At 45.6% G+C, this 27,712-nt stretch overlaps 1 protein-coding gene across 1 annotated transcript in view; it reads right to left on the bottom strand.

Annotated features, from left to right (window-relative positions):
* Positions 1 to 5,747: 5,747 nt before the first annotated feature.
* The window catches only part of NCAPH (non-SMC condensin I complex subunit H), a 35,090-nt gene continuing 13,125 nt past the window's right edge, over positions 5,748 to 27,712 (bottom strand). The window contains exons 7-18 of the mRNA XM_082743288.1: positions 25,936 to 26,125; positions 24,532 to 24,623; positions 23,598 to 23,803; positions 18,643 to 18,791; positions 18,130 to 18,236; positions 17,438 to 17,560; positions 14,322 to 14,432; positions 12,968 to 13,144; positions 11,433 to 11,546; positions 8,792 to 8,880; positions 8,096 to 8,171; positions 5,748 to 6,257 (exon numbers count right to left, since the gene is read on the bottom strand). Of these exons, the coding sequence (XP_082599414.1) occupies positions 6,198 to 6,257; positions 8,096 to 8,171; positions 8,792 to 8,880; positions 11,433 to 11,546; positions 12,968 to 13,144; positions 14,322 to 14,432; positions 17,438 to 17,560; positions 18,130 to 18,236; positions 18,643 to 18,791; positions 23,598 to 23,803; positions 24,532 to 24,623; positions 25,936 to 26,125 (1,494 nt within the window). The 3' untranslated portion in view covers positions 5,748 to 6,197. The remainder of the gene's footprint in view (positions 6,258 to 8,095; positions 8,172 to 8,791; positions 8,881 to 11,432; positions 11,547 to 12,967; positions 13,145 to 14,321; positions 14,433 to 17,437; positions 17,561 to 18,129; positions 18,237 to 18,642; positions 18,792 to 23,597; positions 23,804 to 24,531; positions 24,624 to 25,935; positions 26,126 to 27,712) is intronic.

Genomic DNA, 27,712 nt, shown 5'->3' with positions numbered 1-27,712 from the left:
AGAGGCAGTTTGATGTAGTGATTAAAAGCATGATCTCTTGTGTCAGACTGCTGGGGTTCAAATCCCAGCTTCACCCTTTCCCAACTGTGCAATCTTAGGTCTGTTCTTGCTGTCTCAGGTGCACCCTCTGTTGAATGGAGATAGTTTTACCTACTCCTTAGGGGTGCCGGGCACCTAGAACTCCGCCAGGAAATAGTGAGGGTAAAGGACTGTCCGACAGAGCTGCATTTCTCAAAAGCATTTATGAAGTACTTTGTATCTGGAGGCAGTCTGTAATTGAACATGGGAAAGCTGTCTCATTCTGTCATACCCTTGTTTATTATAAATGGTCTTACCCCATGGCCCTTCCACCCAAGACTTGGCTCTGAATGGCTGTTGGCTCTTCTCCAAACTCCTGCCATCACGTGGGAGATGACAGTTGGCCAGGACAAGGAATACCCAGTAGCGTGGCTATAGGTTGGGTGGCCTTGCCAGAATGTTGTGGGTTGGGGCCACGTTGTTAGGCTAAGCATGTCACCTCACCAGGTGATTAATTCGCAGAGCCTCCTGAGAACTCATTTTGGAGGGCAGGTTGCCATATGCTTGTTGAGAAATGGAATAATGTCCTAACCATATATGAGGTGGACTCCTTGTAAAGCCAGCCACATATCAAGGTGCGGCTCATACTGGTTCTGTGAGGGATCCGTTCCCAATGAGGCCCCTGGTGGCTTGCAGCTTCAAGGACTGGCTTCTGCCACAGATGGAGGACAGACAGTTGAAACAAGCTGAGTTTCCTACTTGCCCTGGGAAACTCCTGTTAGGCTTTCCCTCTCCCTACTATCCCATTCTCTCCAGTTTCCATTGCAGAGTAGAGCTTTTAAAAACAAAAACAGGGGGGCGCCTGGGTGGCTCAGTGGGTTAAGCCGCTGCCTTCGGTTCAGGTCATGATCTCAGGGTCCTGGGATTGAGTCCCGCATCAGGCTCTCTGCTCAGCAGGGAGCCTGCTTCCTCCTCTCTCTCTCTCTCTGCCTGCCTCTCTGCCTACTTGTGATCTCTCTCTCTGTCAAATAAATAAATAAAATCTTTAAAAAACAAAAAAAAAAAAAACAGGGGTAGCTGACTGGCTTCGTCAGAACATGCAACTCTTGATCTCAGGGTTGTTCGAGCCCCACTTTGGGTGTAGAGACCATATAAATAAGCAAACTTTAAAATAAATAAATAAACAAAGGAAAAAAAGGGAAAGAGCAAATAGGCCATATCTGCACTGCATCTTACCACACCCCTGCCCGTCTTCCTCTCTGGGCCCTGATTTTCTTTGTTCTTGACAGCTGCAAGTCTCTGCCCAGTCAACTCCCCATACCCCAGACTGCCAGATGGGATGAAATCCAAGTCCCAAGCCCCAGTGATGTTTCCCTGAGGCACTGTAGCCTTACCTGTGTATCCAACCAACTTTTTTTTTTTTTTAAGATTTTATTTATTTATTTGAGAGAGAGACAGTGAGAGAGAACATGAGCGAGGAGAAGGTCAGAGGGAGAAGCAGACTCCCCATGGAGCTGGGAGCCCGATGTGGGACTCGATCCCAGGACTCCAGGATCATGACCTGAGCCGAAGGCAGTCGTCCAACCAACTGAGCCACCCAGGCGCCCCTCCAACCAACTTTTTAAAAAGCCAATGATGGGAATGCAAGGTGGTGCAGCCACTCTGGAAAACAGTATGGCATTCCCTCAAAAAGTTGAAAATAGGGTGTCTGGGTGGCTCGGTTGGTTGGACGACTGCCTTCGGCTCAGGTCATGATCCTGGAGTCCCGGGATCGAGTCCCACATCAGGCTCCCAGCTCCATGGGGAGTCTGCTTCTCCCTCTGACCTTCTCCTCGCTCATGTTCTCTCTCACTGTCTCTCTCAAATAAATAAATAAAATCTTAAAAAAAAAAAAGTTGAAAATAGAACTACCCTATGACCCAGCAATTGCGCTATTGGGTATTTAGCCTAAAGAGACAAATGTAGTGATCCAAAGGGGCACATGCACCTGAACGTTTATAGCAGCAAGGTCTGTAATAACCAAACTATGGAGAGCCTAGATGTCCATCAACAGATGAATGGATAAAGAAGATGTGAGGGTGCCTGGGTGGCTCAGTGGGTTAAGTCGCTGCCTTCGGCTCAGGTCATGATCTCAGGGTCCTGGGATCAAGGCCTGCATCGGGCTCTCTGCTCAGCAGGGAGCCTGCTTCCCTCTCTCTCTCTCTGCCTGCCTCTCTGTCTACTTGTGATCTCTCTCTGTCAAATAAATAAATAAAATCTTAAAAAAAAAAGATGTGAGATATGTGTGTGTGTATATATACATACATATATACACACACACATATATACACATACACATACATATATATACATATGTATAGATACACACAACACACACATATATATATACACACATACATATGATGGAATATTGTGCAGTCATAAAAAAAGAAATCTTGCCATTTGCAATGATGCGGATGGAACCATAGGATATTAATGCTAAGCAAAATAAGTCAGTCAGAGAAAGACAATTACCATATGATCTTAGTGATGTGAGGAATTTGAGAAACAAGACAGAGGATCATAATGGAAGGAAGGGAAAAATGAAACAAGATGAAACCAGAGAGGACAACCATAAGAGACTCTTCAATCTCAGGAAACAAACTGAGGGTTGCTGGAGGGGAAGGAGGTGAGAATGATGGGGTAGCTGGGTGATGGACACCGGGGAGGGTATGTGCTATCGTGAGTACTGTGAATTGTGTAAGACTGGTGAAACACAGACCTGTACCCCTGAACAGTGGGTGAATTATGTAAGACTGGTGAATCACAGACCTGTACCCCTGTACGTTCCTCAGTCCACACCTTTGCTCCTTTGTCAGTCAGGAATGCCTGTGGCCAGTCTTGACCCTTCCAAGGCAGATGGGCCACTGTCTGTCCCTCAAGGTCTCCCCAGCCTCACCTTTAGAGTCAGTTGAACATTTACCAGCATCTCACTGACAATAGGTGAGCAAATATAAATAAATCTAAGTCAAACAGTGAGGAAGGATTCTAGAATCCTTATAGTTGAGACCTAGCCTGTGCCGGCTATGGAGTAATCATCCCTCAGCTCCAAACCCACCTTCTATTCTGGGCCACCCTGCAAACCACATTTCTGTTCTGCCAGCTACTCCCATTTAGTTTATGTCAAGGGGAGGCTCCCGCAAGAGACTGCAGGGCTGGAGAAGAAAAGGGACGTGCTTCCTCTTGTCCGCTTCCTGAGCCTGTGAGCGCCCCCAGTGGCGCTTCTTCATATTGGTGTGGGCAGTCCCAACAGCGCGGTTCACAGGTCTTCCAAAAGAGCATGCGCGGAACCCCCTACGCGGCATCCTTCATCGGGCGCCAGCACCCGCTGGGTAGCACCCTCTGGGGCGGGAGGGGGGCAGTTTCTGCTCTGCGGTGTCCTCTCGAAATCTTTTTGTTTTCCTCTTTGTTCCTTTTGTTTTCCCGCTCTGGCGCTGGTTGCTTCTGGCAGTTGCTACTTGACACCTTAGATTCCCAGCACACCTAGTCAACAGTTCTTTGTAATAAGTTCTTTATTCATGTCACATGTTTCTGTCTCCTGACTAAACTGTCACTCTTAAAACGCCCACCCTTATTTTACAGAAACTCTCTTTATCTTGTAGGAGGTGACAGAGACAGAGAGGGACACTTTTAAGGCAATATCCTGAATTCAGTGCTCTTGTTTATCCGAATAGGAGATGGTTTTCCCAAATGGGTCTTCCGTTTTGACAAGGTAGTTGTTCTCGAGTGTTCTTGCCAAGGACATCCGGGGTGAAGGTGAGCATTTCAGCCCTGGTGGCTTCATTTCTTTTTCCACACTGGCGATATTTCTTCCTGGTACAGGGGCACGTTTTCACCCTCCGGCCTTCAGGTGCCCACTCGCCTCCAGTTTTTGGTGTCTTGATGGCTCCTTCAGCAGGAAAAGGGAGGGCAGCTCTGATTCCTTAGCATTTTCTTTTAGGGAATAGCCTCTCTGTACTCTGGTTCTGCAGTCTTTTTAATTCCTCAGGAACTGTCTCCAGATTTCACTTTGGAAAACCCAGGTATAAATGAATTCCACTCATTCTTTTCCAGTTAAAACAATCTCTATGGTTGGGGAAAATTTTCTGTTATGAAAAGTACTCTGCCCTTGGATTCAAAAGATCTGGAACAGTTTGCTCCCAGAGCTTCCTGACAAGCAGGGATATTTGGGAAACTGTTCTACTTCCTTCCTGGGGGGAAATTAAAAATAATAATAATAATAAGTCTTGCTTAGCAGAGCTCCAAAAGGAAACTTTCCCGTCAGCCATCCCTAAAGGACAAAGGAAGTTTATCTACATTGGAAATTCAACCACCTCCACCACCCACTGCTGCTCTACACAGTCGGAATTATCATTGCAGAGATGGGGCAGGGACAATATAAACATGAAGAAACACTTCATCCAGAATGAACAACGTTGAAGTATCAACTCACTGAGGCACGACACAGCCTGTGCCAGAGATACAGATGCAATACTGTCCCATTTAACCCAACAAAGGTTTTTCTTTTCTTCCCTGATTTTCTTCCCTGCTCATGTGGAAATCTTATGAAGGTATCCAAATGAAACCACCACCTTCTCTTTCATAAATCATTTTTATCCAGAAGAATAAAATGTGATGAACTCAGGACCACTGGAAGAATCCAAGGCAGACGGTTTAGTGAGAGTGGAGCCCAGAGAACAGCACTCTTCTTCTCTAGTCAGACACGAACGGTGCATCTGGTCCACCTGACATGCGCGGGGGCAAACACGTTCTGCTTTGCTTCACTGAACAGAATCATCCCTGGGAAATGGGACAAAAGAGAAGTGTCCTGGGCTGAGAGGGCACTCCCAGGAGTAAGAGCAGAGCAGAAGCAGCACTCAGCTGGCATGAGGAAGGGTGTGGGAGGTTTCACCCCCTTCACTCCCGCAGCATCATCTCCTTTTCCATTAAAGCATGTTCACAAGACTACCCTCTCAGTATAGCAGAGCAGGTGACGTTTTGGACCCAATTGGGAAGCACATTCTGGGGACAGGGGTGGGGAGTGTTTTGTTTTGTGTGGTGTTTGACTTAGAAGCAAGTTCTTTATGATCAAGAGTTTTCTCCAATTACATACTCCACTGCTTCTGATCCAAGATCTCTATTTACCTAATGAATGGTGCAGGGTGCTCGGGCAGCAACCCAGAACCTGCCAAGGACAGAGTTACTTTGATCAACATCTACAAGCAAAGCCTATGGTCTGAGCAGCATATGGCACAGCAGCTAAGAACGAGGACTTCAGAAGCACAGTACTTGGTTCGAGGTTAGTCTCTGTCGGCCATCTGCCCTTAGGCAGGTTCCTTTACTCTGAAGCACCTATGTCTCTGTGTAAAAAGGGAGTGAGAAGAGTATGTTCCTCTTAAAGACGCTAAGAAGTCTAGGTGAGGTGATCCACAGAAGGTACTAGTAACTGTCCCTTAACAAAGCTTAGCAATTTTTACTACCATCATCCGCCAGCATAATTCATAGGCCCAAGGGTCCCAATCTGGAAATGTGACCTCCAGCCAATGGTTGGTTTCTCTCTCCTCTCCTCTGCCACAAGACAAATCCTCTCAGCCTTTAAGTGTTTCCTGCCTTTACGGACAGATGGGTATCATCTAGCTAACTAACTGCATCCCCACTGAAGGGAAAGGACAAGCTCTAACTTATAATGTACTAAAATATTTGGCCATGCATTATTGTTTAGAATGATTTTATTTTAAGGCTACACAATATATATACATTTGTAAGTGCACATATGATGTGTTTTATATACAAGGGTTAGACAGCTGTTTAAAGACAGCCAGGACCTGCTGGGAAATTACTGTCTATGAAAGTGTAGAAAATAACAAAGATCAACTTAGGAGACAAAAACTAGACATGGATACAAAGTATGGATATAGGTTTTCCCAATTAAGAACAGTATCTTCACCAGCTCCTCCCTGCTAGGTGGTCACCACGGGGGGGGAAAACTTTAATCAAAGACGGAGCTTCGGGGTGTTGGTTCCCCGACTGAGGGAGAGAAGGGAAGAGCAACAGACAAAACAGCCACTCTTTGGTAGTGGGCTAGGCAGCACCCAGGCCACAGACGTCCTGGTCACTGAAGGAGCGATGAACCCTGCTCTGCCAGCTTTTCTCAGGCGAACTTAATCCCCTTGCCTCACCAGAATGTCAGAAAGGTCCTCGGTTCCTTCCAGCTTTAGATTCTGAAGAAAGACCAAACATGTGAACTTTAGCATACTGAAAATACAGGACTCATAACATAGATTCTAATCAAGGCAACAGGGTAGTGACTATAAAGAATGAGGTTTGTCCCGGGACTTTAAGTAAAATTACGTTACAGCAAATATAATTTGCAGGATAAAGCTAATTCCAAATCCTTGCCACCTGCAGGGGAAAAATGCAAAAAGCAAGACTTCCTGGGCACTGGCGCCCGAAACAACCTCTCTCTGTAAAGGGCCCAGGAGTGAAACTATTTGCTCTTGCAGGAGCTAAGAGAAGTGAATAGCCACCAGGAGACACGATACGTGACTGTTAACCGTGTCTGTGTCCGTGCGTGGCCTCCTGCAGCCCTCCCCCTCACTGCCCCATCACCTCATCCCTGGCCATCTGCGCAGGCCTTTCTCTCCCATCTGCGTAGGCCTTTCCCTACCTAACAGCTCTCCTCCCACCTGACACCCCCACACCCACCCTGTGAACTCCCCACCAAGCTGGGCACTTGTTTCCCGCAGGATGAAATGGCTGTCCGAAGCCCCTCTCGCCTAAGCTTGCCACAAGCGTACCTCCCCTCACTGGGTCCTGAGGCAGTTGAAATCACCCCCCACACCCCACAGTGTGACTTCTGTAGCTTGGTTCCTGGTGGTTCCGCTCTGGCTAACAATTTGCACCCTGCTGGCACTGAGGACCCAGCGCCCCGAGTGCTGTCACACCTCACTTCTCAGGGATCTCATTACCAGAGGGGCTGATGACAGACAGGAGTGAAAGCCTGGGAGCAAGGCCACAAAAAGAGACATGTTCTGGTATTAAGTGTTGTGAGATTTCTCTCTGTGGCTCTGGGAAACAGAGCCGATCATCACTGCAGCACTTTCATCACGAGGGCAGAGGTCAGACACAGGCACACAGGAAGTCCGGGGCACTTCTACAGCACCCGCTTTTGCTAGCATTCCAGTACAATCCGACCGACCCTCTCAAACCACACTTCGGTGTTCAGACAGGTGCCACACTCTAAGATCCCCCCTCTTAGCTGGGGGCCGGTGGGGGAGGTCAGAATCTACACTGGTGGTACACGAGGGCAGCGAGGGTAGGGATGCTCTCTCTGTCTCAGTGACAACATCTGCGTTAGGGACCAGGGCCCCGGGACACAAAGGATATCAAGTTTCATCTGGGCTTGTTGCTGGCTGCCACGCTTGGCTGCCCGCCCGGGGTGGCACCAGCAAACTCTTGAAGAGATGGGTCCCTGCCTGCTCCCTTGGGAACCAACACAGCTGCTCAGCTCTGCAGCTGGCGTGGCGCACTGCAGAGCCTGGCCCGCTGTCACAGTTGGCACATCTCCTGGCTCCCGATGTGACACTCTGGTCCCAAGCCTTTCTTCACACCTCTTGGTGGTCCAGCTTGGCTGGCCACTGCCTCCATGTCTTGGGACTCCTTCTTCCTGCATCTTCCTCTCGTCCTCCTCTGTCCCCTCTGTTCTCCACGTTTCCATGTGTCTTGACTTTGGCACTAGTAGGATTTGGCCTTTAAAGCCTTTGACACGCAATGATATCAAAGTGCTTTATGTTTTGAAGCTGGGAACTGATAGACTACAATTCAGCACTTAAATTTTTCCATTTGGGTCCTCCTCATTATTTTCATTGCTAATCATACCCAATGGCCCTTTTCTAAGATTCTTCTAAGTGCCTGGCTAATCCTCTGGGGTCGAAACTATTGTATAAGTCAACTGTATTTAAGATGTCTTGTGAGGTTGCCCAGGAAAGATCTAGAAAAAAACCTCAAACAGGGTGCCACAAATAAAGAATTACTCCCTTGCATAACCAAATTTACTTACCTTTTCATTGGCTAAGTGTAGGAGACAGGCAAAGGCCAGGGGTATAGAGAGGTTCTGAGCCATGAGAGGAGGAAGGCTGGAAAACAGAGAGGCAAGTATTTAGCTTGGTCACTGTGGTTCTAGGAACAAAGATTCTTTCAACAAGTAAGAACACACATTTCCAGTGAACAAACTAATGAGAAACAAAGAAATATTTCAGATGCATTTTATAAGCAGGTTTTTCCAGTTTCTTATTTGGAAATAAAATTTCACTTGCTCCATTCCAGCCAATGGTGCAGAAAAATGCTTTTTTAAAAAAATGTCTTTTTAAAAAGTTGGTCTATATTAAGTCATTTATCAATGCAAAGAAGAAACAGAAAAACTGCCCCGAGTATTAAAACAGCAGATGGGGGCGCCTGGGTGGCTTAGTGGGTTAAGCCTCTGCCTTTGGCTCAGGTCATGATCTCAGGGTCCTGGGATCGAGCCCCGCATCAGGCTCTCTGCTCAGCAGGGAGCCTGCTTCTCTTCCTCTCTCTCTGCCTACTTATGATCTCTGTCTTTCAAATAAATAAATAAAATAAAATCTTAAAAAAAAAAAAAAAAAAAAAACAGAGCAGATGGTGTGAGGGTCTGTCACATCAGCAGCTCAGGCTGGAGCACTCTCAGCCGGGGCTCAGAGGAAGGGGCCGGGAGCCCCCCGCGTTCACCAGCTCATACCTCTTCTGCAGGTCCCTTGTGAGCCCGCTGAGCATCTTCTCATCAGCCACCTTCACCGGGTCCTCTTTTCCAGTTTCACTGTGGTTTGTCTAACAGAGGAAGGATATTGACACTTAGACATTCTCGGTCAGTTCACTTTTGAGAAAGCAACATAAATTTCGAAGTTGTACCTCCAAAGAGTTTACAATGAAACCAAAACATTTTCTAAGTTACATCTTGAAGAAAAGGGACCCATAAAGAGACCCTGTGCCGCAGCCCTGGACTATGACACTGACGAAGTTATGGTAAATGTGGACGTCAATGGCCAGTATAATCCCAGTAAAGGAAGAATTGCAAAGAGGGTTCTGGGCTCCTCTGAAGTAAAAAAATACAAACTAACAAGAGCCATGATTATTTATAGCTTCAACCAAGGGCAGCACAGAATCCATAATCTCTAAGGCAAGCAGTTATCAAAGGATATCATGTTTGGTATTTGCATTAAGATAACCCAGAATGTGTACACAGGGAGAGGAGTGGGGTGACAGGACAGGATAGGTGATAGTACAGATAAAACAGTGATAACTACTGGAGAAAAAGGTGTTCACTATACTATGCTCTCTCTGCTTTTGAATACCGTTGAATATTTTCTTTTTTTAAAGATTTATTTAGGGGGACCTGGGTGGCTCAGTGGGTTAAAGCCTCTGGCTTCAGCTCAGGTCATGATCCCAGGGTCCTGGGATCGAGCACCACATCGGGCTCTCTGCTCAGCCGGGAGCCTGCTTCCTCCTCTCTCTCTCTCTGTGCCTGCCTCTCTGCCTCCTTGTGATCTCTGTCTGAAAAATAAATAAAATCTTAAAAAAAAAAAAAGATTTATTTATTTGAGAGAGAGTAAGAGAGCATGTGTGAGCAGGAAGAGGAGCAGAGAGAGAGAGAGAGAGAAAGAGAATCCTCAGATTCCCCACTAAAGGTGGAGCCTAACATGGGGCTGGATCCCAGGACCCTGAGACCATGGCCTAAGTTGAAATCAGGAGTCAGATGTTTAACCAACCGAGCCACCTAGGCACCCTGTTTGAATATTTTCATGATAAAAGATTTTTTTAAAAAAAGAATAAATCCTGGATGCCTGGTGTGGCTCAGTTGGTTGAGCAACTGCCTTAAGGTCAGATCATGATCCTGGAGTCCAGGGATCGAGTCCCACATCAGGCTCCCTGCTCAGAGGTAGATGGTGTGTGTCTGCTTCTCCCTCTGACCCTCCCCCTTTTATGCTCATTCTCTCTCTCTCTCTCTCTCTCTCTCAAATAAACAAACAGAATCTTTAAAAATAAATAAGTAAATAAATCCTTTGTTAACCGGGTATAACCAGAGGACAAGGTATGAGTCATTTAAATTAGAAGTTTAAGTAGAACCCCGTTCCCACCTTTTTTTTTTTTTTAAAGATTTTTTTTATTATTTATTTGACAGACAGAGATCACATGTAGGCAGAGAGGCAGATAGAGAGAGAGAGAGGAGGAAGCAGGCTCCCTGCTGAGCTGAGAGCCCGATGCGGGACTCGATCCCAGGACCCTGAGATCATGACCTGAGCTGAAGGCAGCGGCTTAACGCACTGAGCCACCCAGGCGCCCCCGTTCCCACCTCTTAAAAAGCACATTTCTCTTACATTTGTATCCTATTCAGTTTAGTTGATAAAACCTTATGAATATGACTGAAGCTTTATCTGATAACCATGACTACACAACTCGGGGTCCTCAATCAAATCACGATTTTCACTTCTCAGCCAGCAGGAGGTTTAAGAGAGCAGGCTGAGTTTTCCAAAAAAAGCTCAGAACACTGCCTGAACAGAAGAGGTCCAGAAGAAAGAATGAAAGGATTCTGGTTAATTAAGAGCTCCATTCAGCTGGAAAGAATTAGTCAATGTTTTACCTTATTCTGAAGGAGAGAGAGAGAATTTGACAGAAAAAAAAAGTAATAATAATAATAATAATTTTTTTATACTTCTTTTCTACTTAGAATACATCTCCCTATTAGATCAAAGGGCTTTAACATTTTATGGTATGTGAGATGTTAGAATTTGTTTTCCAGAACAGTGGTTCATCAACCTAAATCACACCAGCAGTGAGTATATACACCAAATTTTTCCTCAACTCTGTTTAATTACTAAGGCTGCTAAAGCTCTGTATAACTGCTAAAGCAGTGGAAATTGCTTTGGTTTGTATTTTGTGATGACCAGCAAAGTTAAATAATTTCTGTGCACTAGTTTACCATCTGTATCACTTTTTGTGTGATTTGTTTGTTCTTGGTTCATCCCACTTTCAGAGGTGTGAGATCTTTCTTGTATTTCTTTTTCTTTTTTTTTTTTTTTTTAAGAGTTTATTTATTCATTTGAGAAAGAGAGAGTAAGAGAGAGCATGAGAGGGGAGAAGGTCAGAGGGAGAAGCAGACTGCCCATGGACCTGAGAGCCTGATGCAGGACTCGATCCCATGACTCTGGGATCATGACCTGAGCTGAAGGCAGCCACTTAACCGACTGAGCCACCCAGGTGCCCTGTCTTTCTTGTGTTTCTGAAAGAATACTTTCTCTATTCACTGTTGATCTTGGAGCCTTAACCATGAGCCATTCCCCTCCCACATGCTGGGTAGCTGGAGAGCAAGCAGAGCGTGTTACCTCTGTGTCTGCTTGCTTGGAGAGCTTTGTCAGCAAACTCCACATGCTCTGCTTCAACTTCTTCATGTCCATTCTCTTGGCAGTCTTGGCATAATGAATTTCAATTTTATTTACCTAAAATAGATATGTGACAAAGTAAAATTAAGCAAACTAAAGAAACATTTATAATCTACCCATTATAAAATCAAAAAGTCTGGAGTTCTAATAAAGATTCTGATATAGTCTTGATCAAAGGAATGACAGAGCTTTGCTTGGATATGCCAAAACAGAGTCCCTCATTTCAATCTAATTTCTTGTTGATCAAATGCAAATTACATTTTTTTAACTACCTTTTTTTTTTTTTTTAAGATATTTAAAATTTATTTATTTGACAGAAAGAGAAAGTGAGAGAGAGAGAGCATGAGAGGAGAGGTCAGAGGGAGAAGCAGACTCCCCATGGAGCTGGGAGCCCGATGTAGGACTCGATCCAGGAACTCTGGGATCATGACCTGAGTCAAAGGCCGTCGATTAACCAACTGAGCCATTCTGGCGCCCAAGTACAATCTACATAAAAACTTAGCTGGGGGCTGCCTGGGTGGCTCAGTGGGTTAAAGCCTCTGCTTTCGGCTCAGGTCATGATCTCAGAGTCCTGGGATCGAGCCCTGCATCGAGTCCTGGATCGGGATCTCTGCTCGGCAGGGAGCCTGCTTCCCTTTCTCTCGGCCTGTCTCTCTGCCTACTTGTGATCTCTCTCTCTGTCAAATAAATAAAATCTTTAAAAAAAAAAAAAAAAAAAAAAGACTAAGCTGGAATTCTAGGGTAAAGAGCTAGGCCAATCAAATGGATATGAAATCACTAGGCCTGTCAACTGGTATGCAGGTGATTAATGCATCATCGTTTCATATAAATTGAATCTGGCCAAAATTTTCTTTCTTTTTAAAAGAAAGACATTTTACTTTTAAGAAATCCTTACACCCCACACGGGGCTTGAACTCACAACCCCGAAATCAAGAGTGGCCTGCTTCATGGATTGAGCCAGAGCCAAATGGCCAGCCTCACCCAAACAGCACAGAAACCGATTTTCCCTGCCTGCAGCCTTCATTCACATACTTTACCACTTTGCTTCTAGTCATATGGTTTATCACCATTTTTTTTTAAAAGATTTTATTTATTTATTTGACAGATAGATCGCAAGTAGGCAGACAGACAGGCAGAGAGAGACGGAGAAGCAGGCTCCCTGCTGAGCAGAGAGCCTGATGCAGGACTCGATCCCAGGACCCTGGGATCATGACCTGAGCCGAAGGCAGAGGCTTTAACCCACTGAGCCACCCAGGCGCCCGGTTTATCACCATTTCTAAAGAGATGGCTAGTTCCACACAAACTAAATTAGCCATCAGCTCGAATACTCTCAACATGACCCTACTTAAGAATCAGCCACTTGGAGATCAGCAGGTTAAAACTAAGAAAGAAAAAAACAAAAAATCAAGTCCAGACCAATGTGACTCTCATAGATCTCAGGCAAACAATCTAACATAATTCTTGGCTTTCATCTTTACCTTCTGAGGTTCAGCTACCAGATTTGACTCCCCATAAGTGATGATGTCTAATCCTTGGACTTCAGGCACATCACCATTCTCTTGTGCTGTCTTGGGTGGATGGCAGGATGTAAGGTCAAAGGTCCCACTTGGTCCCACAAATAAGTCATCCGACTCTTCATAGTCACTGTCAGCAGCCTGGGCAAGGAAACAGTTCTTTAAGTTTGGCAGGATGTTGGAGTGTCCTTGAAAAAGACTCTATTTATAGATTAAGAGCAGAGCACCTGAGAGTTCGTTATAGGAGTCAAGCCTAGGATGGTCTTCTCGGTGCCTCCAGTGACCCTCTGGTTACACATAAGCCCTATGAGGAAGGTATCTGCTAACTAAGACCTCCAGAGCAAGGTAGGAGGAATAATCACAACTGCCAGTGTCCCCTTTGGTTTCTAGCCAATTTCAGATTTCATTTTATGGACAGCATTTCCAAAACACCTGAGATCTGACCCACATGCCTCACCCGATGTGAGCACAAGAGGTGTCAGAGGTCTCCAGCCAGCAGTGGGGGTCCTGCCTGGGAGCTGTGAAAAAGTCGTTCTTGGACCAAGACCAACAGGAATGGATCAGATCTCTGGGCTGGGGCCTAGGACTTGGTTTTCAAGCAGGCTCTCTTACCCCCTAAAAATGTGAGAAGCACTTGCCAAGCGGTCTGGATTTTCACTAAAAGGTAACCACCCAACTCTCCTCCAAGGAAGATGACAAGGTGAACAAGCTATTCTTCAGTTCTTGTCCCTCTCCCCAAAGGGACACAGAGACCTAATATTTCCTCCCTTTCTGTTATTTACATTTGCCACTTTATTAGTAGACTTATAAAATTATTTAGTCTAAACTAAGATTTAAAAATGGAGAGTGGCTTATACAAATTCACAACGTAACAACCAAAATCAGAGCTATAAGCCCAGTCTCCTGAATCTACCCCCTAGACCTTTCCCTTTCAGATCCCACCATCTTCACATGTCTGAACGTCCTGTACCCCTAGACAAAAATATTGGTTTCTAAAAGCAAGAGGAGTATTTTCCTCTGAAATCCCAAAATAGTCAAAATAAGTGCTTTGCACAGGCTAAAGACATTGGCTGGTTTATTGGAATATAACCATTCACTTTCCACATACAGGGTTTGAGGTAAAGCAGGCCTAGCTTTTGGCTGTTTCCTCAGCTTTTTGCCATTTCCTGATGCCTGGGGGGCTGGGCAGGCAGCCATAACCCTCCTCCCCCAATTCAGAATTTCCTACAGTCTTCTGCCATATAGGAAAGGGAGGAGATGGGGAATAGAAAAAGCTCTTCTGCTTATGAGAAAGGACAGAGCTCCTCTCTCCTTTTACCTGTAATCCAGGGCAAAAGTTGGAGGTGTCATTAGGGTTATTGTAATCATAGTCTCCAATTTCTTCATAATGTTCGGTTCCTGCTCTCTGGCCTTGGGCAGTCTTAAGTAACTAGAAAAGGAAAGAACAACTTAAGGAAAGAACAACTGCAGAAAGCAATTTCTAGAAAAGTAGTTCCAACCTAGGTTGGATGATAACCTTAGTTCTTATGATCAAGCTCCTAGAATTACAGAATTTTAGAGTTTTAAGGGCCATGAGAAGTCATCTAATCCCGACAACTTCAGTTGCACAACTCCATTCTAGAGCAAGCCCCATGGTAGTAGTGCTTGGAGGCCATCCATCCCAAATAAACCAGAGCAGCTCATTTGCAATTAGGTCTGCACACAATTTCATTTTAAAAAGGGTTCGTTAAAAACAAAATTGCCAAAAAACAAAACAAAAACCCCAACAGAATTGCCTATAGTTATCTGAAAAGAAGTCAACTTGAGGTTGCTCAAGTAATTCTGAGAGAAAACCCACTCATGATTTTAATTCACAGACAGCCTGTCCCATTTCTGGGGAAATCTCTGATCCCTACATAGCTATAGGGAGAAACATCCAGCTCTTCTCCCCGTCATTACACCCCCAGGTCTTTGTTCTGTCTTCCAGAGCCTCACAGAACAAGCCTCCCTCCTCTTTTGGGAATGCCTGTGACCACAGCCCTTCAAATATTCGCTGCCCGTTAGACCAGTGATTTTTACCTGGGGTATGTGTCTTTGGGGTGAAAGGTCCCCCAGCAATGGGTCTGTGATTAAAGGAGAGAGACTGATACAAAGCAAAGGTCAAGCAAATCTTTATTCCGCGCCAAGCATCGAGAATCAAACCGAATGTTCGGGGCCGTGCCTCTTACAGAGAGGGTGACCTTTCTCTGCTTCACAGACTAGCTTTTAAGGGCAAAGGCCATGTGGTTGGGCCTGGCCACGCATAGGTGGCCAATGAAATTGTAACACACAGAGAAAGCTGCACATTCATGTTAGGTCACACATAAGTGACCAATTGAATTACAATTTACCCTAGTAGATACTGGAACTAGCCTATCACCTTGGTGAGAATTGGCGCCCAAAAGGCTCCCAAAGGGTGGGGCCCATACTCCTTGGTAACTAGGGAGACAGTATGCGCCCCCCCCCCCACAGATGTCTCCACATGGCCTGAACCACTCTTGTATTTGGGCTTTGTTATCTGGGACTGGTTTCTGGTACTGGTTTTTAAGTAAGTCCCCTGGGGGGGAGGGGGGCAAGGACAGTTTAAGGGTTAAACAACAAGGTTATTGTTTAACTGGACGGAAATGGAAGTGCTCTGGCTAAAAAGGTCCTTAAAGGAGTGAAGGAAGTGAGGCTGAAGGTATTCAGTTTACAAAGCATACTGAATATTCTACTACAGTGATATAATCCAAAAGCAGGCAAAAAAAAAAACACCCAAAAAACCCCCACAAAAACCCCCACAATGTTTTTGTAACACAATCCAAAAATAATATTCAATAATAGGTATTTATTGACTTAAGTCCTCTTTCTTCCTCAGTTCCTCATATGACACCATTTCTAAATCCCTCCCCATTTAGGATACTGTCCTTTAGGCACACGGGAAACTGTCCATAGTCTACAAGAAGTGTTTCAGAAAGGGGCTGTGACCGCCTCGTGTTATCAGCTGGTTGCTACTAGAATCCGCCTGTAAGATAATTAAACTGGATGGTTGATCTGTATGGTCTGTAGCCAAACAGTGCTTACTAACCCAGCATTTAATTTCCAGGGTTCCCAGAGTTTAATAGTCATTATCCCCGTGTAGCCCTGGTGGAAGGGCAGGGATCTTCAGTTCCTGCTGCCTGGCTGCCCTACCACTCAGTGACTTTGACCCTGTGGACAATCAGAAGCAGAAGTTCTTTCTTCTACTATAAACAACAAAACTACAGCCCCTGGAATTAATATGCAAATTCCCACCGAAGGCCACAGTCTTCAGATGCTCCTAATAAGGGCTTGAGGGAAGGGGGTTGGGTAACTCCTGGCCACAGAAAGGAGCTTCAGGCTGGGTAAGGTTTGGTAGCAGTGTCCACTGTCCCTCTGTCCTGCTCTTCTGCCGCAGGGCCCCATTTTCCCATTAGAACACGACCCGGCTAGCATCTAACCAACACTGACCACAACCATCGTTTCTACTACTGCTGCAACTCTGTATCTCTTTCTACATTTTTAAGAGTATTTCTGTTAAGTAAACAGTACTGATTAAAGGAAAAATATATCAGTGTTGGTTTATAAAAACACAATGGGAAATTGTGAATCCAGAGAACTGTATACATATCATTAATGTCTTGTAGAGAAGCAGGCAGAATAAGGAAGAGGACACCACAAGACCAGAACACCCAAGGAAAGCAAGTGAGCAGAGGGTCTAGATAAAAGGGAACTTGGCAGGAACCGCTGCCTGGTAACCCTGGCAACGGTGACACGCACTTGCGACCAGCATCGCCAGAAGCAGCCATGCACGCGCAGATGAGGTGAACAGCGACTGGGGGCCAGCCCTGGGTGGTCTAGATGCTCATCAGAAAGAGGAGCCTCGACAGAGCCCAGGAAGGAGGCCCAGCTCTAGATAACTCCCTTGAGGACTGCACAGTCAGGTGTTTGGCACCCACACTACCCCATAAGTCACAGTGGGGCTCGTGTCTACACCTGGATCATAAGGAAGGCAGTGTGGCCCGGGGAAAGCAACTGGCTTGTGAATCCATAACATCAATGAGAAAGGGAGAGAATCAAGAAATAACTACCACCACGTAAAAACCTTAGTGAAAGACTGTTTATCCCCCTAGCATTTCAGCACCAAGGCCTCAGCGGCCACCCAACAGTCTTACCAGCTGAAGTATCCAAATCTCCAACCTGTGTCTATGCCATAAGCTTTCCCTTTAGCTTTGGGAATGCAGCTACACCCACTGCATTTCCTGGTGACTGCCCCTGGCTAACACCTTCCCCTCCCCTTGCACTCTCCTTTTCCTCAAAGGCGAGGGCTGGTAGTCAACATTGCCAACCATCTGATTTCTCCCACGCTACCAGCACGTTCGACAGCAGCAGCCTGGAGGAACCAAGGAGCAGTCTTACCCTGGTGCCTGGTTTGAGATGCAGCTGGACAAGATGATCTGTCTCGTAGAAGAAATCCGGGGGAAGAGTGGTGGCTTTCCAATTCTGGTTCTCCAAAGTGGACTTGGCCAGAATAGTAGAAGCCTGTTAATTAAAAATAAAACCCTTTTTTTTTTTTTTTTTTTTGAGAGAAAGGGAGATATTGAGAGAGCACACATGAGGCAGGAGTGGAAGAGTAGCAGAGTGAGAGAATCTCAAGCAGTCTCCACACTGAGCACAGAGCCTGTTGCAAGCCTCACAACCCTGAGATCACGACCTCAGCCAAAATCAAGAGTCGGAGTCGGATGCTTAACCAACTGAACCACTCAGGCACCCCAGGCATTTTAGTAAGAATGGTCAAAAAAAAAAAAAGATATGGTCAAAACAAATTTTTTTTTTTAAGCAGCTTGGGAAGGATTTGGGCAGCACTAGCCTACTGTCAAGAGTTCCCAGTTCTGTAGCAAAGAGTGATTTTGCTAGACATTATTAATATTCTAAACCTGATTCTACCTGCCACTGAGTTCAGGGCTATTTCTCAATTCCTCTAGAGTTTGAGGGAGAATGAAACCATCCATTTACTCTAAAACTTAAATTTGAAATAAATTTTTTAAAATCTGAGAAGAGTGAAAAGAGCAATTTTAAAAAGCATATAGGCTAATAGATCTAGCACAAACCTTTGTTTTTTTAAAATATACATCAAAGTCAATATCATCGTCAAAGTCAATTTCAAAATCCTTCTTTGTACTCTTCTTTTTGTTCTCTGATTTGGAGGAAGCATCATCTGCAGAAATGAACACAGATGTCACATTGTTCACCTCTGTGGACAATATTATGTACCCATTTTGCAAGATCTTACCAACCGCAAAAATGCTCACGTTTTTGTCTGAGCATAAAAGCATCAGGAAAGGCAAATCATACACCTAGTTTCATCCCTAACTTAAGATTTGTGGTCTTGCTAACAAAACACACTTACAAGTATGCTAATTAATCCCTTCTTTTCAAAGAGAGAATGTAAAACACATCATGCTGGCAAGGCCCTTCAGAGTTCTAGAGTCCTGCCTTGTAAGCCTATGGTCATTCCCACGTATGGCCTCTGTTTGAAGTCACATGGATACTGGATGATCATCAACACTATCTCTTAAAGTTCACACTTGGAAGTACAGATGTTCAAACTTAGAAGTACATACGTTTGAGTCGGGGTCTAAAGCGCCAGTGATCTGGGCCAGCCCACATTGACATGGTACGGGGACTAAAATAGGAATATTCTCCAGGTTTCGTGGATAGAAGAGGGCACATGGTCCTAATGTCTCCGTCCCCAAGGGGAATCATTTCTCTCCTGTAACACACATGAAATCATATTTTTACCTGTCCAACTGTGTACATGTCAATATACATAATACAATCATGCCATTTACATGCAAAACAGCGTGTGATGAAACTGAAGACGCTACCTACCCACTTCTCCACAGATGAGCAGCATTTCTAAGAGTAAGTCCAATATAAATATTTCATCGTTAATAATTCCTTAGTTTATACTTCATCAAAGTGCTAAAGTTTCTCTTAATTCTATATTATGATCACAAATAGCTATACAAAGAGGCTTTAAAGTACTTCATGGAATATAAGTTTACCCATCTGAGAGATAAGGAAACAGTGCAGAGGGAAGGTAAGTTGTCTTTTTTTTTTTTTTTTTTTAATTTTATTTGAGAAAGAGTGAGAGGGGGAGCACACAAGAGAGGGGGCAGTGGCAGAGGGAGATGCAGGCTTCCCATTGAGTAGGGAGCCGCATGCGGGACTCAATCCCAGCACTTCAGGATCATGACCTGAGCTGAAGGCAGACACTTAACTGAGTGAGCCACCCAGATGCCTTGGAGAGAAGGTAAGTTTTCACGTAAGACTGCAGTCAAGTAAAATGCCAGAGCTGGGGGCGCCTGGGTGGCTCAGCTGGTTGAGTGACTCCCTTCAGCTCAGGTCATGATCCTGGAGTTTGGGGATTGAGTCCCACATTGGGTTCCATGCTCAGCAGGGGGTCTGCTTCTCCCTCTGACCTTCCCCCTCTCATGCTCATTCTCATATAAATAAATAAAACCTTAAAAGAAAAAATATGCCAGAGCTGCAAGGAGGACACAATTCTCTGAATCAGCCTCAAGATCTTTCCATTCACAAGGCTTCCAGCCATACAGATGATAATCGCTCAGTCTTTCTTTCCCATCCTTCGTAAGTGAGGGCTCCAATAACACTTGTAGTGCCTACTAAAAGTGAATAGATGTTACTCTGATTTGTCCCTCAAATGACAAATGACAATGGGGGGGCACTTATAATCTGTTAAGCCACCTAGCTTTATTCCCGGCTGTGTATGAAGAGTCTGACTGGTCAGTCCAGTATGACAGTTTGGGTTTGGTTTTTCAACCTTTCGGCAATGTTCTAGTCTGTGCGGGGAGCCTGACTCATCAGAAAGTATGCTAGTGCTGCTATACTGCCCTCTAAAGGTCAAGGTCCAAGGAAACCTCAGACACTGAGCCACTTTTTATCTACACTGAGCTATAAATACACCATCTTCAAACTAAGCCTTGTGTAATAAGGTTAAAATATTTTAAAAGAGGACGTTGCCTTTATGTACAGAATCTTTATTTTAAAACCAGGAATCTGTATTTGTATATTTATTGTGTAATTAAAACTTAATTTTATTTTTATTTTTTTTTAAGATTTTATTTATTTATTTGACAGACAGAGATCACAAGCAGGTAGAGAGGCAGGCAGAGAGAGATAGAGAGGAGGAAGCAGGCTCCCTGCCGAGCAGAGAGCCCGATGTGGGACTCGATCCCAGGACCCTGAGATCATGACCTGAGCCGGAGGCAGAGGCTTAACCCTCTGAGCCACCCAGGCGCCCCAAACTTAATTTTATTATTTAAAAAAAATTTTAATCTGTCCACCCAATGTGGGCCTCAAACTTACAACCCCAATATCAAGAATCACATGCTCTACCAACTCAGCCTGCCAGGCACCCCTAAAACTTAATTTTAAAAATTAGAATATATGAAAAAAATTCACATTTCTAGTATGTAAAATGCCTTTATGTTATAAAGGAACTCTTCTGTTCTGGCATTCAGGCTGGGAATTTATTGGGAACTTATAGGCAAAGCTATAAAGAGCTTGGCTCCCATCCCCTGAGAATCTGTGGGCCAGGGCAGGGCTAAGGCCCTTGAGGCTTGAACTCCAGCCATTTTCTATCGCAATATACAAGGCTACAAGGCTACGTGGCAGGTGCCTTTTTCATCCCAACTCCCCGACTCAATAACTAACCTACTTCCCAGTGTCCTCAATTCTCCATCAAACATCCCCTCCAGCAAACTCCTCTAATGCCCTCTGGAGGAATTACTTCTTCTACCTGCCCTCCTCCCACAGGGCCCCTCCAGGTTAGTACTGGTTCAGTACATGGCACTAGAATCTGTAGGTCACCTCCCAGCTGGCTCCTGGCACCTCACCATGCAAGTAGTAGAATGCCTCATTCCTGCATGCATGAAACAGGTGGTGGTATGGGCCTAGCCCACAGTCTAGGTCTTTAACCACAGCAAGCACCTGTTTCACAGAGACTGGCTAGAGCAGACACACAGGTTGTTGCTGCTGCAAGAGGGAGTGCATCCAAGCTGCTGTTGGACATACGCCACTATGTTAGGCCTGCCCTTATCAATGCATGAAGTGTACAGCAGTCTGAATAGTGCCATCCAGGGACCAGCAACAAGGGGCACCCTACAAAACACTGGTATTTATGATTCAGCATGGCCCTATCCCATCTCAACCTAGAGAAGCCCATAAAGACCTTTCAGTCCAGGGGCGTGTGGGTGGCTCAATCGGTTAAGCATCTGCCTTTGACTTAGGTCATGATCTCGGGATCCTAACATTGAGCCCCATGTTGGGCTCCTTGCTCAGCAGGAGCCTGCTTCTCCCTCTCCCTCTGCTTGCTGCTCCCCCTGCTTACAGTCTCTCTCTCAAATAATAAAATCTTACACACACACACACACACACACACACACACACACACACTACCTTTTGGTCCAGTACAGTGTTCACAATCCTGGGTGCATAGTACAATTACCCATGGAGTTTTGGAAATGTGATGCAAAGCCTGGCCTCTGGGACTCTCAGTTTAAATGCTCTGGGGTGGAGCCTATTGTCCAAAGTTCATTACAGGCAGTCAGAATTGGTCAAAGGCACTAAGTGATACCCAGCTCTATCCCATTACTTAACTTCTCTGAGCCTGTTTCCTCATCTGTAAAATGGGGACAACAGGATCTCATAAGGTTGTTGCAAGGCTTAAGTAATTACATTTTCTGTTTTCTGTAAATTATGTGAGATAACATAGGTAAGGCCCCTGGCACAGTAGCTGGCCTGAAACCAGATTAATAGAGCACTCAATGAGCTCAGACATTACTATTATCATCTAAGCCAAACCCTTCATTTTGTGCATGAGAAAACAAAGACCCTAATAGATGAGGCCACTTGCCTCTACCCCATACCTCACAGCTATGCATGGCAGTCAAGTCCGTGTAGTTTCAATACTGAGCTCTTGGGCGAGGCCAGTGCCATGCCAAGGATAAGGATTTCAAGACAGATATAACTTTGGGCTACAACCCAAGTGCCCTGCCCCTAAAGCGCTCAGTAGGATGGATCCTAAGACTTTGTTCTGTTTGAAACTGGGGAGAGAAGTGCAGGCATTTCTTCAAGGTAGTAAAATAGAAGTGAGTAAAGCCCTTTGCTACCGTCAGTTCCTTAGATGTCAGGAAAGTGACGGTTGTTCATTGACATTTGAATCTGGACTGAAAGAGCTCATCCCACCTACCCACATACCATTTCTCAGTCTGTAGAAGATAGGAGGGGCACAGGGACAAAACTGCAGGTATACTAATAGTATGAATCAGGAGAAGAAAAGAGGGTGCCAAAGGGCCTCGCTGGGTAGTTTTGCCTTAAGGTATCAAATGTTTAGCCCGTCAACTTCTACACAGATGTGAAGAGACATCATCAATCTAATCATTTCCCACAGGAGTAGACAAATTATCCTAGACAACTTCTAAGGTTTTGCCCCCCACTAAACCAGCTTGGCTGTCCTGTCCCAGGAACACAAAATTGTTATAGGCACAGGAGTTGTCAGAGGGACTGTTCACAGTCTTACGGAGTCTCTGAAACCCAAGCCCAGTCACGACCTTTAGCGGCCCCCAGTGCCACAGGATTATGGAATCCGCTTCCAAATAATATTCAAAAGTAAAACTTACTAATTTCCTAAGTACATATAAATAAAGGTCAACAAAGTTCTGATTTTCTTCTAGGCCTACTAGAGTTAATAAAAAAAATTAAATTTCTACAGACAAGGGCACCTGGGTGGCTCAGTGGGTTAAGCCTCTGCCTTCAGCTCAGGTCATGATCTCGGGGTCCTGGGATCGAGTCCTGCATTGGGCTCTCTGCTGGGCAGGGAGCCTGCTTCCCTTCCTCTCTCTGCCTGCCTCTCTGCCTACTTGTGATCTCTGTCAAATAAATAAATAAAATCTTTAATAAAAAAGAAAAAAAATTGCTACAGACCCATTCTACCACCTCTCCTCCTGCACAACATGTTCGGTTTTATCTGCTTATTTAGTTTCCCCTGCTTCGCTTGTCCCGTCTGCCTATCTGGTTAACCCAACACTGCCCAGCCCCTCCTCTTTGCCTGACCCTCCAGGCAGGGGCCACTTTGTTTATACAATCAGCATGTAAGGCTGTTTCTGTCTATAACCAATCTGGAGTGATGTAGCCAAAAGCAAGACTGCACATGGTGTGGAGAAAGCACATTCCGTGCTACCAAAACACACGTGGAAATGACAGCCACCACCGTAGCAGTGCCTATATCCCAAGTTCTCCTCTCCAGCACTTTACACGTTTTAACTTTATCCTTCCAAACTCCTGCAATGTTGCCAACAGGTGGCTGAGCTGACATTCCCAGGCGGGTGTGATGCCAGGCGGGTCAGAATGGCTCAGCCTGTGTGGACAATGGAGCCGGCAGGCTAGGCTAGCCGATCTCAGAGATGAAATGAGATGGTCCTAGCAGGAAATCTGCTAAGAACTAATGGAAACCTCCTCTGGGAACCTCTTCCAGGCCTTCTGAGATCCTTACGGGCAGCTCGGAGTGCGGCAGGGCTCCTTCCAGCTCCTGAACTCGGTGCGATCGCCGGCGGCACTGTGCTCAGGTTCATCGTTCGCATCAAAGTCGTCGTCCATGGGCCCGTCAGGGAAGTCCTCGCAGTCACTCTCCTCTACCTCGGCATTGATGTCAAACACCTGCTCGTTTTTCTTGAACTTGTCTACCAGAGCAGAGACAGACTGGGGAGGACAACGAGAGGATTCTCTAGTTCTCGCCATCCATGCAGCCTGGAGTAACAGCCTGCCTGGACTCCTTCTTAGCCCTGAGTTCCAGGTTCCAGCCTCCCCTTCTGGCTCGCCCTCCCCTGAGTCAAGGTTCTCACGAGAGCAAGGTGCTGAGGAAGTTTATACTGTGTGGCACAGGATGAGGCCGTGTTGTTGTTAGGCACATTTCGTAAAACATGAAACAGGAATTGGTATCCATTAACTACATGTTTAGAGAAAATAGTTTTCCATGGAGACCATTTATTCTGGAAGTGATAGTAAGTAGGCTAAAGGGGGACAAGCTAAAAATATACAGAGAAAAGCTTTACACATGACAGTTTCTCAGGAAACTCTGTGCCAAGGGACTCAACCCTGAAGAGCAGGAAATTCCTTGAGCCTGACAGCAGCCTGAGACCAAAGGCCTGGAATTAGCCATGTTCAAGGGGATAGCCGATTTAAAAAAAAAAAAAAAAAAAAAAAGTGCACCCAGGAATGACAGGGCTGCCTCACTCTCATTTCTACCCCCCAGGTTTTAGTCCCTACAGAAGTGCCAAGGGAAATATTTTCTGTACTCCTAGCTAAATAAAAATGATGCCACGGTTTCGGGTTCTCACTGGGCAGAACTCATCTTGGGCCATCTCACTGAAACCACAAGCAGTTGGACAAATGCCCAGAGCCCTCAGAAGTCTAAAAGTTGAACTCACCTCATTATGTGTCTCACTGTCCCATTTCGTGAACTGGAACCCGGCCAGGGAAGGGCAGATCTGGCCGTCCTCTGCACACTGCTGCATGGGCGCTGGAGAGGGCAGGAGCAGGCAAAGAGTATGGATGGAGCACGCTCCCCCCACCTCAGAGTGACCAGGGTAGCATGATGGAGATATGAGGCTTTTTCAACCCCTGTTCTGTGGCAGAGGCTGGCTGGTGGCCAAGCTCCAGGTCACAGACTTCTGTCCAGGGAGAGGGTAGTGCTCAGACAACATACCTATCTTGGAGGGAGGCACCACACTGGCACTCCCAAGAATTACTAAAACATTAGGGCAGAAGCCTAAAGCATACACATTTAACTCTAAAATGGACTTCACACCCAATGTTGGAGTTGGGAAATCAAAAATCCTCAAAGTGTACTAACGGCACTATCAATCACACAATGTTACTTATTTTAGTCCTAAACTAAGCGAGGTACCTTACAGAATTAAAGTCCTAGTTGACAGCAGAAACTTGAAAAATACACTATTAGCAAAAATATTTGTACTTAGAAAACTTTAGTCAAGAATAGAAAGGAGGAAAGCAGCCCCTGTAACATCTGTGAAGTCCTGGAGGGAAAGGAGCAATTCATGCAACCCACAAGTGTAGCTACTGTATTCCTGCCCAACCGTGCACCCAGACGATCCCCCCAGAATGTGGAGGGTAGGATGGGAGGCGGGATAAAACCCCTGCCAGGCCAGTAAAACGGGATGACAAAAGGACAGGGCCAGGGATGCCTGGATGGCTTAGTCGGTTAAGCATCTGCCCTCAGCTCCAGTCATGATCCCGGGGTTCCAGGATCGAGTCCTGCATCAAGCTCCCCGCTCAGCAGGAAGTCTGCTTCTCCCTCTGCCTGCCTCTCCCCCTGCTTGTGCTAGCTTTCTCACTCTCTAATAAAATCTTAAAAAAAAAGGACAGGTCTATTCTCAGACCACCAAGGTGGAGTGTGAAAATAACTCACAATGCCCTCTTTTCCTCAGGACACCCTGGATTGGTAACAAATAAGAACAAGGCCCCTTTGGCTCAACAAAAGGCTATCACAGCCCTTTTTCCAAGTCCAAACTCTGACATTCCTGGCTAACCCCAGGACCCTGAGAAGTGACTGAGAGCCTTGGCTGTTAAGGGGCCCATGCGGGATATGCACATATGGGCCAAGAGCAATGGCGAGAGTTAGCTACTACTGTTAGCCTCTGTGCTACAGAGGGGAAAGAAGTCCCAAAAGGATGCCCAACAGGGCATTCCAGAGGAAGCTTCTGGGTAATTTAAACAAGCAACATCATGATGGAGTATCATGGAACCCATAGCTGTACAGAAACTTTTCTGATGACCGAAATGCCCTGGTGAAACACATCATGTGTACCCACCTTTTAAATCTGTCGCTTCCACCCAACCTAAATCCGGCAGCTCCAGGGGTTCCTCGGTGGACAGAGTCTGCACATCGGAAGGGAACAGCAGCTCACTTCTGTAGTCATGGCAGTGGAGGGTAGACAGAAACACCCCAGCTGTGCTGCACTCATCGAACGAGGCCGCCGTCTTCTGAAACATGGGGTCGATCTGAGTGAAAAACAGAACAGGCAAGTTATGGGATGCAGACAAAGCAGACAAAATCTCCTTCCCTGGACTCTGTTCATTCCAGGGTATCTCGGCACGTGATCAAAATCGGGAGAGGGCTTTCTAATAGATCAATAAAATCCCATTCTAGCAGACACTAATTGAAAAGGAAGCCTATGTGTGGTCAGCTGAATAAAGGTACAGTGTTCAAGTACACAGGAAGTGGCAATAAGCTTCTACTGTGTCACTGTTTATAATCCACACGGACAGTACGCTTCTGCTGGCCTCTTTCCACAAGTCACTGTTTTGAACTAGCTAACCTAGTACAATACTATCACCACAAATTCCATGGACTTAAAAAGCCTGTGATGGATCTGTTCACAAGATCCCATTATTTACTCTAGGCAGAAATATTTTCACAGATCTGGAGAACATAACCAAGAGATTCAGGGTAAAGACAGGCAGTCAGCAGGGCTAGATGGATGGGTAAAAGATGGAAGAGGCCCTAAGAGAGCTCCCAGGCTGGAGTAAGGAGCAGGAGTGGCACAGCCAGGGGACAGCAATCCCAAAGGCAGACTGGGGCACAGTGCAGGAGAACGAGGACAGAGCAAGACCCAGGCATGTGTAGCAAGAGTGCAGAAGCCACTTGACTCTACTGGTGGCCCTACAGGAAACACGTGGAGTATTAGGTTCACAAGTCTCCTGTATGTCCCAGGACATAGCTACTGTGGAGAGAAGGGCCTCAAGGAGGAAGACAGATGTGGATCTCTGGCTGAGCCTTGGTTCTGAACCTGACCTTGACAGAACTGAGATTCTCCTCTCACCTTTCCAGTAAGCCCATCTCAGCATCCTTCCAGCCCCCAGAGTATGACATACATCAACTCAAGTTCTCCCTGTCTCCTTACCCTTCAGGCTGTCAGTTACACACCCTGGCAGGGCTTCCTCCCAGCACATCTCTACCATCTACCCCTTCCTTTTTCACCCATTGCCACCAATACAACCCACACCTGAGTTAACGCTTGTCTCTGGTTGCTCCCATTTCCTATCCTAAAAATTCTAGTGTTGTTACTCCCATTCCTCAAATGTCAACTAGAGCACTGGCTTCCCACCTGGAGACCCACACCTTGAGAGTTCCTATGTGGGTAGTTAGTGAAAAACTCAGCATTTCAAAGAGTCAACATAGAAACTGTAAACACCAAAATAAAGCTGAAAACACTAAGACAATTTTCCTCACTTTTTGCCTAGTGAAAACAATGGTTCTTTCATATAAAATGGATCTGATTGACACTTTTTTTAGTTCTTTGATGGGAAAATGAATTATTGGTGACTGCATAGTTTAGTAGATGAAACTTTTAGCCCCCCCCCCTTTTTTTTAAATAGTAATCTCTAAACCCAGCATGGGGTTCAAACTCATGACCCCAAGGTCAAGTGCTACGTGTTCTACAGACAGAGCCAGCCAGGCTCCCCAGCTAGGTGAATCTTTTGAAACAAGGGTCCACAGCAAGGAAGAGAAACAGTAAAAGGAGACGTTATACTTCCCACTTCTTTCTTGAAGGTTCTCTCCACCTACCAGCTCTAACGCATTCATTT

Source organism: Mustela nivalis (assembly GCF_964662115.1).
Source record: "Mustela nivalis genome assembly, chromosome: 8".
Taxonomy (NCBI): Eukaryota; Metazoa; Chordata; class Mammalia; order Carnivora; family Mustelidae; genus Mustela; species Mustela nivalis.
Note: the sequence above shows the minus strand (reverse complement) of the source record. Positions and strands in the feature narration are given on the sequence as shown.